At 51.5% G+C, this 15,877-nt stretch overlaps 5 protein-coding genes across 5 annotated transcripts; 2 read left to right on the top strand and 3 right to left on the bottom strand.

Annotated features, from left to right (window-relative positions):
• Positions 1-404: 404 nt before the first annotated feature.
• VTJ83DRAFT_6983 (uncharacterized protein) lies at positions 405-756 on the top strand (the record flags this gene model as incomplete). Its single annotated transcript, XM_071013754.1, has 2 exons — positions 405-488; positions 550-756. 2 exons carry the CDS (start codon positions 405-407, stop codon positions 754-756), a joined length of 291 nt encoding a protein of 96 aa, XP_070864610.1.
• A 2,590-nt stretch (positions 757-3,346) lies between these two features.
• On the bottom strand, positions 3,347-4,183 carry VTJ83DRAFT_6982 (uncharacterized protein; the record flags this gene model as incomplete). Its single annotated transcript, XM_071013753.1, has 3 exons — positions 3,347-3,382; positions 3,463-3,662; positions 3,766-4,183. 3 exons carry the CDS (start codon positions 4,181-4,183, stop codon positions 3,347-3,349), a joined length of 654 nt encoding a protein of 217 aa, XP_070864609.1.
• Positions 4,184-4,209: 26 nt separating this feature from the next.
• Positions 4,210-5,862, bottom strand: VTJ83DRAFT_6981 (uncharacterized protein; the record flags this gene model as incomplete). Its single annotated transcript, XM_071013752.1, has 1 exon — positions 4,210-5,862. One exon carries the CDS (start codon positions 5,860-5,862, stop codon positions 4,210-4,212), a length of 1,653 nt encoding a protein of 550 aa, XP_070864608.1.
• A 4,043-nt stretch (positions 5,863-9,905) lies between these two features.
• VTJ83DRAFT_6980 (uncharacterized protein) lies at positions 9,906-12,666 on the top strand (the record flags this gene model as incomplete). Its single annotated transcript, XM_071013751.1, has 9 exons — positions 9,906-10,092; positions 10,208-10,501; positions 10,579-10,784; positions 10,914-10,943; positions 11,021-11,178; positions 11,272-11,617; positions 11,690-11,833; positions 11,897-12,008; positions 12,062-12,666. 9 exons carry the CDS (start codon positions 9,906-9,908, stop codon positions 12,664-12,666), a joined length of 2,082 nt encoding a protein of 693 aa, XP_070864607.1.
• Positions 12,667-13,030: 364 nt separating this feature from the next.
• VTJ83DRAFT_6979 (uncharacterized protein) lies at positions 13,031-13,960 on the bottom strand (the record flags this gene model as incomplete). Its single annotated transcript, XM_071013749.1, has 1 exon — positions 13,031-13,960. One exon carries the CDS (start codon positions 13,958-13,960, stop codon positions 13,031-13,033), a length of 930 nt encoding a protein of 309 aa, XP_070864606.1.
• Between the last annotated feature and the right edge of the window lie 1,917 nt (positions 13,961-15,877).

Here is a 15,877-nt window from a genome sequence, read left to right as displayed (position 1 = left end):
CGTTCTACCTTAACGCTTTTGTCTCCTTGCTCGTGCTAGGTCCCAACGCGATTCTTGCGCTTGATTTTACTACGGTCAATCCGGACCTCTTGTCGTCATACCAGCTGCGCTGTCTTCATGTACCTGGAAGGACAGCCAGCTTACATAGTAAGCTAACTCAGGAGAGGTATGAGGAGTGTACGACCGCCCTCGAGTATAAATAAATACGGCCTGGATTGTGAACGAGCTTTGTGTGACAGGATCTATGGGGACTTATACCCTGGTCCTGAACCCCAGCAGGCATTCTGCCTGCTCAGACCGCCATTCTGGGCATCCATCGTGTATATAAGGAGCCTCCAGGAGAGGCACATCAGATAGTTGTTTTCTTCCTTGAACAACAGCTTCCAACCACTCCTTTCCGCCGTATGCACTCTCACAGGTCCGGGCCATCACACTTTGTCAGTGCCGCTTCGCTCCGGTCGTTAAGATCCTATAACTATGAGAACAAGGTATGACCACCCGTCCAAGAGCAAAACGCCAAACGTGTTCCATTCACATGGTTATCGCTAGGCTGTCCAGCATCTTTTTACCCCGCACAAGTATTTCATCCAGGGCGAGGCGACGACTGCTAAGCCGAAGTTCGATACCCAAACTCGTGCGACATCTACTTGCTGTGTGCATCTTTACTCCGATGCAATACCAGAACCCAAAGGGCAAGTACTGCAGCAATTTTCAACCCCGTGGCCCTGCTTCCGACTGCTGTGTCCCTATCATTAATGAGCACGGTGCTGGAGCATACACCAATTGCTATCATACTGGTCAAAGCACTGCGTGCAGCCTTCGTAATGGTGTAGTATTCTCTTTATCTGTGGATTTTGTATAGGCTAACCCAATTAGCGGCAGAGCAGGAACGGGTTGAGGAGTTTGCTAAAAAAGAGAAGGACAGGTTTGAGTTGTACACTTCGGACCAGCTTGAAAAGCTTTCAAAGGCGCAGCTTAAGGAATGGGCACATACGGTGAAGGATAAGATTGTAACAAGCGGTCTGCCGGCAGAAGTGCAATTAAGAAGCGTCGCTCATAAGAAAATAAGCTACGGCAATCCAGAGCAAGTAAAATAGAATGGGGCAGGAGGGATTCGGAAATGGTGTTGTTTAATGGACTAGGACTGTGCTAGGTTCTCATGGGTTTAGGGGACAATATAGAGCTCCGCCAAGATACCAGACAAATTCCTTGATAAACCAGGGCTGGTAGGACTCGTCTCGTAGCGGTCTTTGCCTACCTTGTGTAAGCACGTCGATGCAACGCTGGCAGCCCTACGTTGAATCTCAGGAGGAAAGAGAGAAGCTGACAGGTTTCAAAAACGTCGGGGAAGTTGCCCCAAGAATTTGCAGTATCGGTCGGACGAAAGAGGCTCCGAAGCAAAATCACAGTCGTTTGCCATCAAGTCTATCGGGAGAGAGCTCAACGGCTCGCAAAGCTGGTGACTTTTTCCCTCGAAGCCAGGCACAGGAGGTGGATAGCTGAGACCAAGCTGTGAGCCCTGTGGGGTACCACATCGCAAGGTCTTTTTGAGCCCAACGTTTACGTCAGGCGTCCAATTTTGATCTCATGCGTTCCAGTCACATCACGCGCGTACAAATCTGGTCACCTGAGATCAAGTCAATCTAATAAATTGAGGTCCTTCACGCCAGATGTCCTGTCAGCGGTTGATCGCATGCCGAGCATAGCTCGTTATACCTGGAAGGTAATAACTTCTGCAAGCATTGCGGAATACAGTTCCGTATATCAGTCATCATAGTCGACGACTCACCGCCCTCGAGCCGACCTTCTCCTTCTCGATATTACACAAGCATCGTCAAACGTAGCCAACTCAGCGGCCTTCGAAAATCGATACACCCCGCCCTTCAAGCTAGCACTCGTCTGCAACGTGCTACGGGCACATAGAAGCGAGTCTCTTCGCCCTTGCTCAACCTTCCTTCTGCTCTTGTGGGACTTACCCGTTCTCACCGCAGTGTTTCAACTGCGTATGCTGAGAGTATTGCACAGGATGGCGATGACGAAGCTGTTCCTCTCTTTAGCACACTGGTATTCAAGATATGGGCTGGAGAGTGTGTCCGTGGTGAATGTGCTGGCATAACCCGCCAGGTCTGGACCAAGCTTGTATTGGTTCTTGAATTTGATGCATGGCTATTTGTCCTCGGCACTGTCTATCGCAATGCCACTGAATTACTTACCGAGCTCTTCCGGTCTAACCGCAATCTTCAAGACTACGCTCCTGCTGAGTTCCAAATTGTTGGTTAAGTGACTGTAGGAAGTGGTAGGAAGTGGTCGATCAGCAAGCGGAAGTGTACACAGTAAGATGAAATCGGCTGTTGACGGATCCGGAAACAGCCCCCCAGTTAGCACTGCCTGTTGGGGCATGGCTCTAAGTGTAGATTTCCCGGCCGCACTGTTCGCATCCCCTTGGAAACAGAAACAGACCGGAAAACTGTTCAATGTACCAGGTACCCTTAGCGTTAATTCTCCAACGTTCTTCTCTTCCAGGTTGTATAACCCATGGGTTATAGTATTACACAACATAATAGATCCCTATCTGTTCTGTCTAGACTAGAAACATTTGCCTACTTCCGGTGTGCCTGGAATCTGGGAGCCTCCACCATCCCAACAGCCCCCTCCCCCCCCCCCCCCTTCGGTTCGCAACCAGCCTCAAATAATGTTGACTAACTAGATGCCCAGGAAACTCTACGCATTCGGACCAAATATGATGTAATGCCTTAAGCTTTCTAAAGCTATGCTAGCTAGGCTGTATCTCGGTTGAGAGCAGGCAGATACAATATTGAGTAGAGTTCTGCTGGTCCTCAGCGGCCGCCAGCTGCCGTGCGGAGAAGATATGCAGACTCTATCGAGAGGAAGGCAGGGTCAATATTTGAATAGCGTTCTGTGAGTCCTCAGCGGCTGTCAGCTTCTGTATAGAGAGTATGGGCAGGCCAACATGCCGGGCGACGTAGTTTCACAAGCCTTATAGTGATACAGAATATACAGACTAGACTTTTGTTGCAGTAGCAGGTATATATGGTGCACTAGCTGATAGCAGCATCAGCGGATCCGTTTTTGCTGTCACAACTTTTTAATCGACCATGTTAGTATTTTAAAGCTGAATATCTATAACAGCAGCTGCGACTGACCTAGGTAGAAGATTCAGCCGTTGACGCGTGGTCACAATCCTCTTCGTGTTCTATCTCGGAAGCTACAATCACCTCTCGAGCTTCCTCGTTCTTGGCTTTCGCTCTGATAAACGCGTGGCCTTCATCGTGGAGCTTTGAGGACAAGTCGAAACACTTGAAGCACAGGTTGTAGCTCTTGCAGTTTATACATTGGTATCTCGTGCCGTAGATCGTCTGCAAATATTAAAATGATCCTATTGTTAGCGCAATCAACATAGCAGGTTGAGGTAGGCATATAGAGGTCAGTGTTATAACGTACAGCTAAGCAACTGTTACACCGATTCTTATGTTTCTCTTCTGGTACTTGGGAAGACGGTGCCCCGGGATCCTTGCCTAAGAATGAAGCAAAGTCCCGGTTACCGCTTAACACAGCGATATCCCAGGCATCCATATTGTGGTGAGTCCTGAAATCAGGGTCGGCTCCAGCTTCGATGAGTATCTTGACAATGACCACATCCCCTAAGGTACGTGGTGGGTGAGGTGGAACTTCATGTCAGCTTTAATGTAAGGCCAAGAACAAAAGAGGAACAAACGGAAGAGTTTTAGATATCAAGCAACTCACAATGTCTACAGGCCCAATGGAGCGGCGTCCAGCCATCATTATCGAGTTCGTTGACCCAGTCTTTGAGCGGCCCTTTGAGCAGCGGGGAGATTTTGTCCAGAGTGCCTCTCCCGCATGCTAAGTGTAGCGGGAGTCTTCCATGCGCATCCCTGGCGCCGAGCATCTGCGATATGTCGTCCACCCGCTCACAAAGCCACTCTACCTTGTCGGGAGTCAACATAACTGACCCAGTGAACACCAGATGAAACGCGTTCCGCTGTTCGTGGTCCAAGTCTGTTACTTCAAATCCAAGCTCGTCGCATACATACTCAACTAGCTGGGCGGGAGCTCGGTGGGCTACTATGCTGAGAAGGCTTGATCCGTAGAGGCTACTCCAGCGTCGAGGGTCGGCGCCGCGTTCGAGAAGGAATTGGACCATCCTTCTTTGTCTTGGCAGATGTGTTCTCACATTCCGTCTCTGCTTTTGAGTCGACCGCTCGGAATCAGTGAGGAAGTTCCAGGACAGAGCTGCTGCGAGTGGTGTGACAGGGGAGTTCTCCCGACTGTTGACATCGGCAATTGTCTGGCCGGGAAAGTCGAGAAGGAAGCGTGCCATCCTGACGTTGCCATATATAGCGCATTCGTGAAGTGCCGTCCCCTGCATCGGGCAGCGCTCACAGCGTTCGGGTCAGCGTCGTAGCTGAGCAGAAGTGAAGCTATCTCCTCATCGTCATTGTGAAGAGCAGCATGGAAACATTGGGCCAAGACTTCCGACCCACGAAGGTCAGCCTGAGCAGTGAGAATAAGTTCCAACATCTCCTTGTTTCTATCCTTGGTAAGCTGGATCAGCGGTGATTCATCACTATTGTCTTCGACTGGAAGCCGTTCGCCTTTGTCGAGAAGTAACTTCACAACATCATAGTGTTTATATATCAGGGCGTAGTACAGAATGCCTTTCTCATGATGCACTTCGGCACCTGCGTTGTAAAGAAGCCTGACGGTGCCAACGTGCCCTTCAGCGATCGCGTCCATTAGTGGGGTGTCCTTGCTCCTGTCAACTGGGTTCAGGTCCGCGCGGGCTGTAAGCAAGAGGCATACGGCGCTCTCGTGACCCATATACGCAGCGATGTGTAAGGCGGTGCGGCCATTTCCGTTCTTGTAGTTTTTATCAACACCAGCATCTATCGTGACGCTTAACAGGGTTATATCGCCATTCCAGACGGCGGATATCAGCGTCTCACCCAGAGATTCTGCGGTTCTCTCATTTTTATAAGCCAGAATGATTTTGGCAATCCTAGAAACCGTGCTTTCAGGATGCCGCCTGGCTGCAGATAAAGTGGAATCGCCGTAAAAGCTTAAGGCCCAGGCATCAGCACCGTGGTTGAGAAGCAGCTGGATCATATCGATGGATCCTTTCTTGCAAGCCATGTGCATAGGGGTTCTGCCCGAGCTGTCCCTTTCGTTAGGATCAATACCTTCTACCTTAAGAAGCTGGGTCAGTATGCTGAGACTGTCGCTGTTGATAGCGACGTGCAGCAAGCGGGTCGTTTTGAGGAGTCCGCTGCGACCTGTTTCTCGGAGCAGCAGGTGCATAATATCTTCATCCCCTGACAGCAATGCCTCCTCGAAAGGGAGGTATTGCTCAGAACAAAGTATCTCCAGAGCGTTGCCATTTGTCGAAGACACGCCTTCGCCTTCCGTTTGGCCCACGCCCTGTTGTTCAGAAACAGTCTGGGAACCTTGAGCAAGCATCTGAGACTTGTTGGCATGGATTAGGAGGTCCACCATTTCGCGGTGCCCTTGGTAAGCGGCTACATGCAACGGAGTGTCACCAGCTCGGCTTGTTGCGATGGATGCCACCGACTGGTAGCGCACTAGTAACCGACCGATGTCCATGAAGTTGTGGAGGCTAGCGCAATGGAGGGGAGTGTTTTCGTCCTCGCGTAGTGCAACGAGCTTTGCCTGACAGAGAGGGAGTAGCAGCTCCACACACCGGGGACAGCCAGACGAAGCAGCCGCGGTCAGAGCCTTCATCTGAATGTCCCCGTTATGCGCTCTCGCGTAGGTTACCAGGACCTCTACCACGTCGACCTGCCAAAAGTCGATTGCTTCGCACATCATATCGTTGAGGAGCGCATTTTGGTGGTCGGCATCTAGGTTGTGGAACCCTTGAAGATGTAGCAACTGCTGCAGAATAGAAGCGTACCCCCCAGCTGCACAAGACTACAGAGGCAGACTGGAGAGCTCAGTTCTATCCAGGGTCACATGCTTCAGGCACTCTGCCACAATGCGAGAGTCCCCCTGGCAGATGGCTGGAGCAAGCAACGTCTGGGCGTCCTCTGCCACGGCCTCGGCCTTGGCCCAGAGCAGCAGGTCAAACACAGTCCTTCCATAGTAAGGATAAAGGCGAAGTAGAGACTGCCGGTTCACGCTAAATTTAGACACCCCGTTTGAACACTTTCCTTCAGTGAAGTGCCACGCGCTCCAGACAAGAGCAGTGGAAATGTCGTCTTCAGTAATTGACACCGCTTGCAAAGCAAGATGGGACGCCGTGATGGCTTCGGGGTAGCTCAGGTCAAATTCCCCCGCTATCTTCGCAGGGGGAAGCCGGTTGTTCCATCTCTCAAGGGTTGTAGGGATGGTTGGCGTATAGAAGGAGTCGTGCAGAACTGCCCACACACCAATAAGCCTTGGATTTCCGTCGAGAACACGGCGGACTTCAGTGTCAGAGGCCCCGGCCTTGTATGCTGAAGAATAATGGCGGACCCAGTAGGTGACAGCGTACTTCAAGAATGGCCATTTATGCTCAGCGTCGTCGGCGTTGATGTTAAGGAGCCCGTTGCCTTCGGTGTCAATCCACCGTGCGATATATTGAAGGCAGACGTGTGTCAGGCTCATGCCGAGCTCAGGTCCATGTTCAAGCCACCCAGCTTCTGGAGCAGTAAAAGCGAACTGACCATGTTCAGGACCCGAAGGGCACAGTGAGCACAACGGCCGAACCTGATCTTCCGCAACATACACCAGCCCGGCCAGCTGGGAACTGAGGTCGTGCATAAGATCCAGAGGCATCTTATGGATCTTATGGAGGTGTTGGACGCTTGATCGTGTCTCTTGCATCATTGAGAGGCCCACTGCCAACTCTTTCACCGTAATGGGCCTGGCACAGTGGCTCAAAATAGCAAGGACGTCAGAGACAATACTCTTGTGACAGTCCGGTATGTTTTGCAACACTTCACCCGCGACAGAGTGCGGATGGGAGTTGAGAAGGCCACGGTCAGCATCCAACTGCGCCCGGGTAATCCAGGCGCGATTCCGGAGACGCTTAAGATAGGCGAACGCCAGGAGTGGCTCGTGATCGTGTTGGAAGATGGTGTCAGCGATCGTGGTCTTGAACGCTTCCAAAACAGGGCGTGCCCCTATCGTCTCATCTAACCAAGTGGACATGTCAGCGCGAAGGCTCTCCTTCGTCTGTTGATTTTGGAGGTCAAGGGTGAATGTAGATGCCTCGAGATCTGGGTTGTCTTCGGGGCCAATGAAGAGAAGGAGTCGTATATGCTTCTCAGTTTTCTTGGCCAAATCCAGGATTCTTCTTATTACTCCGATGGCTTGTTGCAAGTGTCCGGAGACGCCGGCGAAGTTGTTAAAACAGAGCAAGAGTGGTTTGGTGACGTGACGATGGATAAGATGTCGAAAAAGCCTCCAAAGCACGTCTACTTTCCAATCTCTGTTTTCGCCCCGGAAGGCCACATGAATATCATTCCCAAGTGATTGGCTGACAACGTCAGTCGGGCGTAATGAGGGTTCATCAAGGATGCGAAGACAGAGGGAGGCCAGAATATAAACTTCGTTTGACTCTCGGATTCCGTTGTTGTAGCCAATTATGGCGTTGCCGATGCAATCATTTGGCCTGTTGTCCCACAGACGCACGACAGCTGAAGAGTAGAGAAAGATGTTGTCCAGGCCAGCGGGGGCCCGAATCAAGAGGCAGCCGTTATCCCTGGACGCCCGCCATTGGGAAACAACATCTGATTGAACGATGGACTTGGCCAGTGTTTTGAACAGAGCGTGATGGGCTAGTGGCGTGTCTTTGTGCCGTCAGTGTCTATGACAAACCTGGGGCGCAAGAAATCTCACATACTCAGGGAGATTCCGCCGGCTTGGTCCAGCAGCCGTTGGAGGAGTTTGGTGAGGCCTTTCGCATCAAATCGTTTCTCAGACGCCTCCACGGGCTGGTCCTTGTTTTCTTTCTTGTCTAACTCATCGGCATGGTCCTCTGGTGGGCTTTCCGATGCCTCGGGGGCTGGTGAAGTTCTACCACTTGAATCTCCTGTCGATAGAGCACTCCAACCTCCTTCAGATTCCGCATAGTGGGCAGAGCGTAACATAGCGGCCATGACGAAACGAAGTCTCGAAGCTTGACGGGGGAACCAGACGTATCAAGCGTTTCGGAGAACCTTTTGTTGTGTGTGCTTGTGTTCGGGTCCGTCGCAACAGTATATGAGATAATCTGGTGGACAAGGATCTCTTTTGTAGCCTGATGGGTTTCAACTAAGGATAGTACACCCCAATCGATGGACGTGTTCAGTGTGGTTTGGATAGGGACAGTGCTCGGATCGCGTGGTCGGCTTCCCCTCCTGAAGCAGGCAACCGTTGTAGTGAGAGATAGCGCTTAATTGTGCTCAGGGGTTTTAATTTAGCCCCAAAGTGAAATCCACGGCGCCAGGGCCGAATGGGCACCAGCCCTGCGGGGTTGTGGTACAGACGAGGATTCGTATCACCTCAATGAGTCCGGCCATCTCAGGCTCAATGACACCAAGGAGTACTAGTAAGCACTATTAATGACGAGCAACATGCATGTAACCCCATCCCACGGCGCGGCACCTTCCCCGCACTTTAATACCCTCTCGAGGCGTCGCTGAGACACGGTCGGAGGCCGGGGGCTTTTTTTTCGTCCTGAACTTCGCGAACTGTCGTTTACCAACGAAACCCCTTCCTTCTCATCATAAATAGCAACAAAGTTCCTGATACGAAAATCCACAATGGTCGACAGACTGGGATCGCCAGTCCTTGACCATGTTATTCGGGACTGGAAACTGAGCAAACCAGACGAGCTCTTCGATCATGACGAAGACATGGACGACGAGCGGCCGGGAAAGAGGCCGAGGTTCAAAGCAGCAATTCATGAGAGCCTGCGGAGCGGGCGTGTTTACGATCAGCAAACCTATTCTTTGTTTTCGAAGACGCATTATGACGAAGTCAGAATCCTGATACGTGATGATGAAACGAACAACAACCAAGGGACCCTCCTCCATTTCGTTCTGAACAAAGTTGACGAGCTGGAACCCTTCGAATGGAAGATCATGACGAAGCTTATTCTTGATGTGGCCAAGGATATTGGGTTCCCAATTCTTCGCAGAAAGAAGGGCGGCGACAACACGTGCATCCATGAGGCCATCGGTGAGGGATCCGCAAATAGGGACGCCAGCTTCATCAAGTTTATCAGTACCGTGGCAGATGAAGACGATCTGCAGCAAGCCATCGAAACTACCAACAATCGAGAGCAGAACTGTATCCACCTCGCCATTGCACAGCTGTCAAGCTCCTCGGATACCCTGAACCTCGCGGGCCTCGAGATTCTCGCTGAACTTGTGTCCAGAGTTCGCAACGACACGCTCGGTAAACCCCGGAAGCTGAAAACGGGGGAAGGGGATTCCGGGGTGGGTAATGTACCGCTCCATGACATGGTGCATATCAACCTGTGCAAAGCCTTGGTTCGAAAATGTCCAAATGCACAAAACAACTGTGAGAGGTGTCGGAAGAGGGACGCCGTGGCGGAGTCCGAGAAGTATCGCAAACTTTACCTGGGTATTCTGCACACCATGGCAGAAAAGTGCCCTGAGGCCGTGAGGGCGATGAACGAAGCGAAACAATCTCCCTTTCTCTTCCATATCAGCACACGTCGCGCCAACCCAAAGACCTCCGCCTGGGAAGATTTGGAATTTTCGCCAGCTGTTGTCGCCGAGACCACGGAGGACAATGCACTGAGCGAAAAGAAAGCTCGCCCACTTGACGGCCGGGGGAACTCCAAAAACAAGGGCAAATTTGAGCATGGTGTCCAGGACAGTACTCGTGAAGCTCAGGCTAAAGTGAAGGAGAAGGACATGTTCAATCACACTGGCGACAGGCAGAGACAACAAGCTCTTCGGAGAGCGGCTTCGTCGACGGGACATGTTCGCGATGAGGTCCAGCTGTCCAAGGTGCTGGCCAGTGAGGTTTCCCGGAGGCTCTTGGAGCTGTCTCTATCACAGGACAACTTCGCGGCATCATGTGATGCATTGTTTGGAGAACGTACGTTTGTCCCTTTCCCAGCACAAGAGTAGCATTCTAGAAAATAGCCCAGAGACACACATATGCCCCATATGGTACTGCGTCTGGCTATTATTGACATCTTTATACACTCTAGCGTTTCCCTGTTCTGAATTGATGTTTAAATCCCCTATGCTGACGGACAAGACCACAATCATACACGCAGCGCTCCCCTTGGAGCCCATGCTTGCTTGTGTTGAGCTTGTCCTCGGTAATGATTGCACTCGTACTCATGACATCACCAAAATGCCTCAAGATGCTGCCGAAAATCTGGAACAGGATGCCCGCAGATGCAGAGAACATAGGGTCAAGAGTTTCTTTGGCTGGCTCCGCAACGCTAAAAAGGTCAGAAGGATAGTCAAGCTAGTCGTCAACGACAATCCCTGGTATCGTAAGTAGCCCCGTATAATGAACGCTGGCGACTTTTTCGGTTAACATAGCGGAACGGTTCCTCATCCCTACCTAAAGCCTGCGGAAACAATATTATCCAGTCTTGTCTTTCTGGCTTTGACATCCGTTACCTAGATTGGGACAAGCAAGACCTGTCCATTTATGCTCTGGAACAAAAAGGTGTGTCCCCCAATCTGCAGGAGCTCTGGCTTTCCTGGAGTGGTCGGGATTCGGCCTTGTTTGGCTGGTCCAACACAGAGCATGGTGTAGGAATGCTGAAGAAGGTATGCGGCTACGATTAAAACTCTTCCATCAGACCTTCACAACAACCTACCTGTTATTGACTTCCTACTTGCGTACTTGACAGCAGTGGTCAGAGGGCGCGTTAAATGCTAACACTGATACGACGGCAGCTACGAACTCTATACGTAACCCCCAACTCGGTATGGCATAACTGTGACAGACTTTGTTTAGAATGACCAAAGTCCCATTGTTTCTAACTCCTCGCCTTGATCTCCAGAGCTGGGAACACGAAGAGACGGACGAGGCGAACTTTGAATTGTTCAGGAGCATTCTCCGGAAACATATCCCAAACCTCTCTGTGCAAGATTCAACGGGAAGTTACACAGCTCTAGACGATACAGAATCACGGTCCGAAGCGCAGGGAGCGCAGAAACAGTCAGTACCTCCTCATTCTTTTGCTGGCCAAGGTCGATCCGACTTTGGTTGACTTATAAATCCTCAATTGACGCAGCTCTTTAATAATTTCAGGGGCAATGACTGGTTGGACGCCGTCGCGGTCTTCAAAAAGGCTCTGAGAAACAAGCTCAGTCTTCAACAGCGCAAGAGCATGAACGGAGTTGTCAAAGTAGCCATCATCGACGACGGTGTTGATCTCGAGGACTTGGATACGACTGACTACATTGTGGGCGGCTGGCACGCTGATCGCAAAGCCCCCGATCACCGCCATATGAATGCATGGTATTTTTCGGAGGAGAAGCATGGCACCGAGATGGCCAGACTGGTACAGCGAGTTTGGCCGTACACCAGTCTGTACATTGCGAAGATTGAGACAAGGCGCAGAGTTTTCCAGTCTGTTGCTGAGTCAGCGGCCGCGGTAAGCCCATTCATACCCCTTTTTCAAATCTTCAATCCCTTCGGTGCACTATTAACCATCTGTCGGTACCAGGCCATCGACAAGGCCATTGAGAATGGAGCCAACGTGATTTCCATGTCATGGACCCTGTATGCCTCTCAATTGGGCGACAACAACGACGGGCTCTCAAGACTGAAGAAGGCCATCGAACGGGCAGGAGAGCGAGATATTATAATGGTGAGAAATCCGAGCCCCCGTGACCCTCAATTTTGTAAAGACGAGAATTAACCGTCTGTTTAGTTCTGCGCTTCGGAGGATATAGGCTTTATAAATAACCCGTACAAACGCCCCTATCCGGCGACGGATTGCGACCTGCGTATTATGAAACGCGTCGGCTCCGCCGGGGCGTATGGTAAACCGGCCGCTTCCATCATTTATACTCCAATCCCGCTAACATACTCATAGGGGAAAGGTCTGATTATGTGAATCCAAAAGAGGTCGACTATCTATTTCCGGGGGAGATTGCCATGTCTCAGAAAGAGATCTGCAGTGGGAGCTCGGCTGCTACGGCTCTTGCGGCAGGTCTTACGGCGCTTATTCTCTGGTGCGCGGCGCTCCAGACCTCTCCCGCGACCCTCACAAAAGCTAGGTTGGCCAACACAAAGACGAAACTGGTGACAACGGGCTATGATCTCCCACTGCGTGGTGATCCTCTGAACACTGGCCCGAACGAGTCTATGACCATTGCGACCCCAATTTCCGACCGGGCCATGGAGCTCCCTGTCCATCCAAAGCGGGCTGATACTAAGCTGACTGACTACAGCTGGATGACAAACGGAAACCCTCAGCCAGAGCCTGAAGATCTCAATTTCCAGAGCCACCAGCGCATGTGCGGCTTATTTGACGCCCTGAGGAGTTCCAAGGAGAACCCTCTCGTGAATATTTCGCCGCTCCTTCGCAAGGCTGCAACCAGTGAGGACCCAGCGCTTGAGCTGGTCATGCTGTGCAAAGTGAAGGCACATGAGTTCTTTGAGAAAGGAACTATGGCGAATACTATGAGACGGAGATAAGTGATGGGTCAACTAAGGTGACACGTCGTTTAAGAGCGAGGAACGATGTATAATATTTGAGAACAAGGGAGTTATTTATTCATTCCTGAGTTGGTAGAGGCAGAAAGTAACCTTATCCGGGATACTACCAGTAGCTCATCGAAAGTATAGTAATACATCGTTCGTTCCTGACGGTTCACCGTGCAGCATATTGTTGTATCATAAAGAGCAATATAGAGGATAAATATGACTTAATACTGATTCTTGCTAGTTTCGATCTTGCTCCTATATCCCTGCCTCGTTGGAGGCTCAAAACAATCTCCTGCATGACCTCCGCGTTATTAGTTAGTTGACCAATGTCTTGACCTTGTCGCTAACAACCAGGCTATTTGAGTGTTTTGTACATAACGAATTTGCACTCCTCCATCAGCGGGACGAGATCAAGTTTGTCCTTAAACGCTTCCAGCCTTCCCTTCTCATCGATCGCGGGGTCAAATATGATGGGATCGTCCTTGGGAATACGGCCTATGAAGCGCTTGAAGCTGATCAAGGCGTCCGTAACATCGTCTACCTGCGCCCGTATTGTGAAAGTGGCCGTGAAACGGGCCGTGTCGCCGGGGCGGCGTTCCAACAGCACGGCAGTCCAAAATAAGGTCGGCAGCCCGCTGCGCGTAGCTGAGTTCTCGAACACTCTCCACTCGGCGACATTGCAGCGATCGGGGTCACCCACGCTGTCGAGCATGTCGTCATCGTACTCGTTGCGCTCCATGCTGGTGATAATGATTTGGTCTGTGGTTGTCGCTGTTGTCGACAACTCGTATCCCACGCCCACGGTTGCCTTGGCCAAGTCGATCCCGGCCTCGAGACCTGCCTCTGTAACCCTCGTTCGTGTGACTTCAACTGGTGTTTCAAGCATCGAATATGTGCCGTTCGGTTCAACGGCGACGACATTGGGGTCGTAAAAGGCGTCAGATCCGCCGCCCTTAGATTCTGGCTTCTTCCTCTCGGTTTGGAAGCAGACCTTGATGGTTGCTGATTTGAAACGACGCCCTTTTTTGCGCTGTTGTAGGGCCCAGCGGAAGACAAGCAGCGTAGACGGTGCGCCGTCTTGGGAGGTACCATGAACGGTTTCCTCACGGTACCCATAGATCACCATGGGTAGATTCTGGTCGTATCCCGTCACTTTGCGTCGCTGTACCTTTCCGTAGTTGCGGAGACGTGGGACGTAATCATCTTCGTATTCCTCGTTGTGCTCTGCTTCTTCCAAGACCACGCCGAACTCCACATGCCTCTCCAAGTCCTCCAAATAGGCCATGATAAAACGTATAATTGGGTCCTCAAGATAGAATGATCGGAAAATAGGAAGAAATGTAGCGGACACAACAAACAAAGGATCGACTGATTCCCTGCACTCTGACCGTCCTCCAGAAAGGGCTTAGGCAGCTAGATACGTTCAAGTCGGACACAGCCCAAGAGGGGGTGAAACAGAGCCCGAAATGGCGCAGCACGATGGCAGGCCTGGGCAGGCGGTAGCAGGTGGCAGACCGGAAAATGGAAAAGGAGGTGCCAAGGCATAATCACACAGAACCAGAAGGAGTTAGGGTTAAAGGAAAGCTCCGGAATGCCTCACTAGGACGGGAGGCTAGGATGGCACAGCCCAGCAAAAGGTTAGGCACAGCCCCTGCGATGTTTTTCATCAGAAGGTGCTGCTCAAGCAGGGTGGGGTGCTGCTCAAGCAGGGTGGTATTGTCGTCCATGAGGCAGATTTCGAAGAACTCGTAGCCAGCTGTTGCCAACCAATTCAGCCGCTCCATAGTATGGACCTTGACCAAGGACTTCTCAGAATCAAGGTCCTCAGCATCCCGAAACCGTGAGTTTGCCAACCTGTGGGCCTGTTGTTCTGGGTATTCGCGTACAAGCGGCTCGAGAGGGGAGTGATTGTTTGATTCACTGCTGTAGCCAACGGATTGTTAGATTGGTAACCTAAGGGTTTGTTAGTCAATACGACAAGTCAAGGCATCCGCTACTAGGGTAGCGGACCACCCCGTCAGGACAAAGTAGGGGGGCCTATAGGTCGCGTCTCAAGAGGAGACACTTTGTCACCGCCTTGTAAATGGCATCGGCATCTGAAGTGTCGCCCTCGGATCCCGGTTTAATCGCAGCCAGCTTGACCACGCTGAAGGTGCGTGGATGCAGGCACCAAAAGGGCATGCGGGTCTTCTGCAAGAACCTGAATAGCCTGTCGTCCTTGCTTGCCTCGCCACCGAGCAGCGTGCGGTCGAGTTTGCCCCAATGTGCGTCCCTACGTTCTAGCCATTGGCTGCGAGAATCTTGGATCTCTTCCTCGGTCATGGAGTCGGAGTTCAAAGGGATAAACCCTCGACGGGGGAGGTAAATGGTGGCAAGATATTCCGGGGCTACGGCGTCAGGGAGTTGTATGTGAAGCCTCGCTGCCGACTAGGCGAGCAAGGCAAGTGACCGGACATTATCGATCTGATGGAGAACCGGAGTCGCTGACTCTATGTGCAATTCAATGCCCCTGCGTGAGCAGTGAGCAGCCGGACTATGCATGTGTAGAAGGATGTAATGTTGCGAAGGCACTTTGCCTCATCGACGATGATCCGGGCGAATGCTTTGCCGTTGAGGTCAAGGTTGACGAACAGCGCAGTAACGTTGACCTTGCATTCCTCCTTGCCTATCCGCTCAAAATAGTCTTCCTGAGCCCGAGGATGCCGATCGATGGATTCCCGGACATTTTCCGGTGGGACTTGAGTCCTGGCATCCCAGAGATCACTGGCATTAACCCTGCTTAGGATGCCGTTATACTTCTCGATCCCATTTTGGTATTCGTCAAGGCCCATTTCAATGAAGCGGACAGCAGAAACATCATTATCCTCTTCCGTGTCGCTGTTGTTCAGCGTGGTATCGAGTGCTTGGTCAAGGGTTGCGTCGTTGTGATCTTTCTCCTCGTCTTTGTCGTTTTCGTTGCGCGCCTTGGCCTTGCCTTTGACAAGCGCACAGCCTAGCTACCGTTGTCTGTTTCTTGATGACTGGAGCATCAAAGACAGTCTCAAGATCGTCCGTATTATCGTTATCAGACTCTGGAGCGGTGCCCTTTCCTGTAGCTTTGTCGCGACTGCGTTTGCGCGCCTCTGCAACCTGGCGCTTCTTCTTGTGATGAGAAGCTTGTGCGATGTGTCCTCTGCGCCTTGGATCGAGCAGCCAATGCCTT

The sequence above is a fragment of the Remersonia thermophila genome, chromosome 6 (assembly GCF_042764415.1).
Source record: "Remersonia thermophila strain ATCC 22073 chromosome 6, whole genome shotgun sequence".
NCBI classification, from domain to species: Eukaryota; Fungi; Ascomycota; class Sordariomycetes; order Sordariales; family Chaetomiaceae; genus Remersonia; species Remersonia thermophila.
This window is presented reverse-complemented; position numbering and strand designations above follow the sequence as displayed.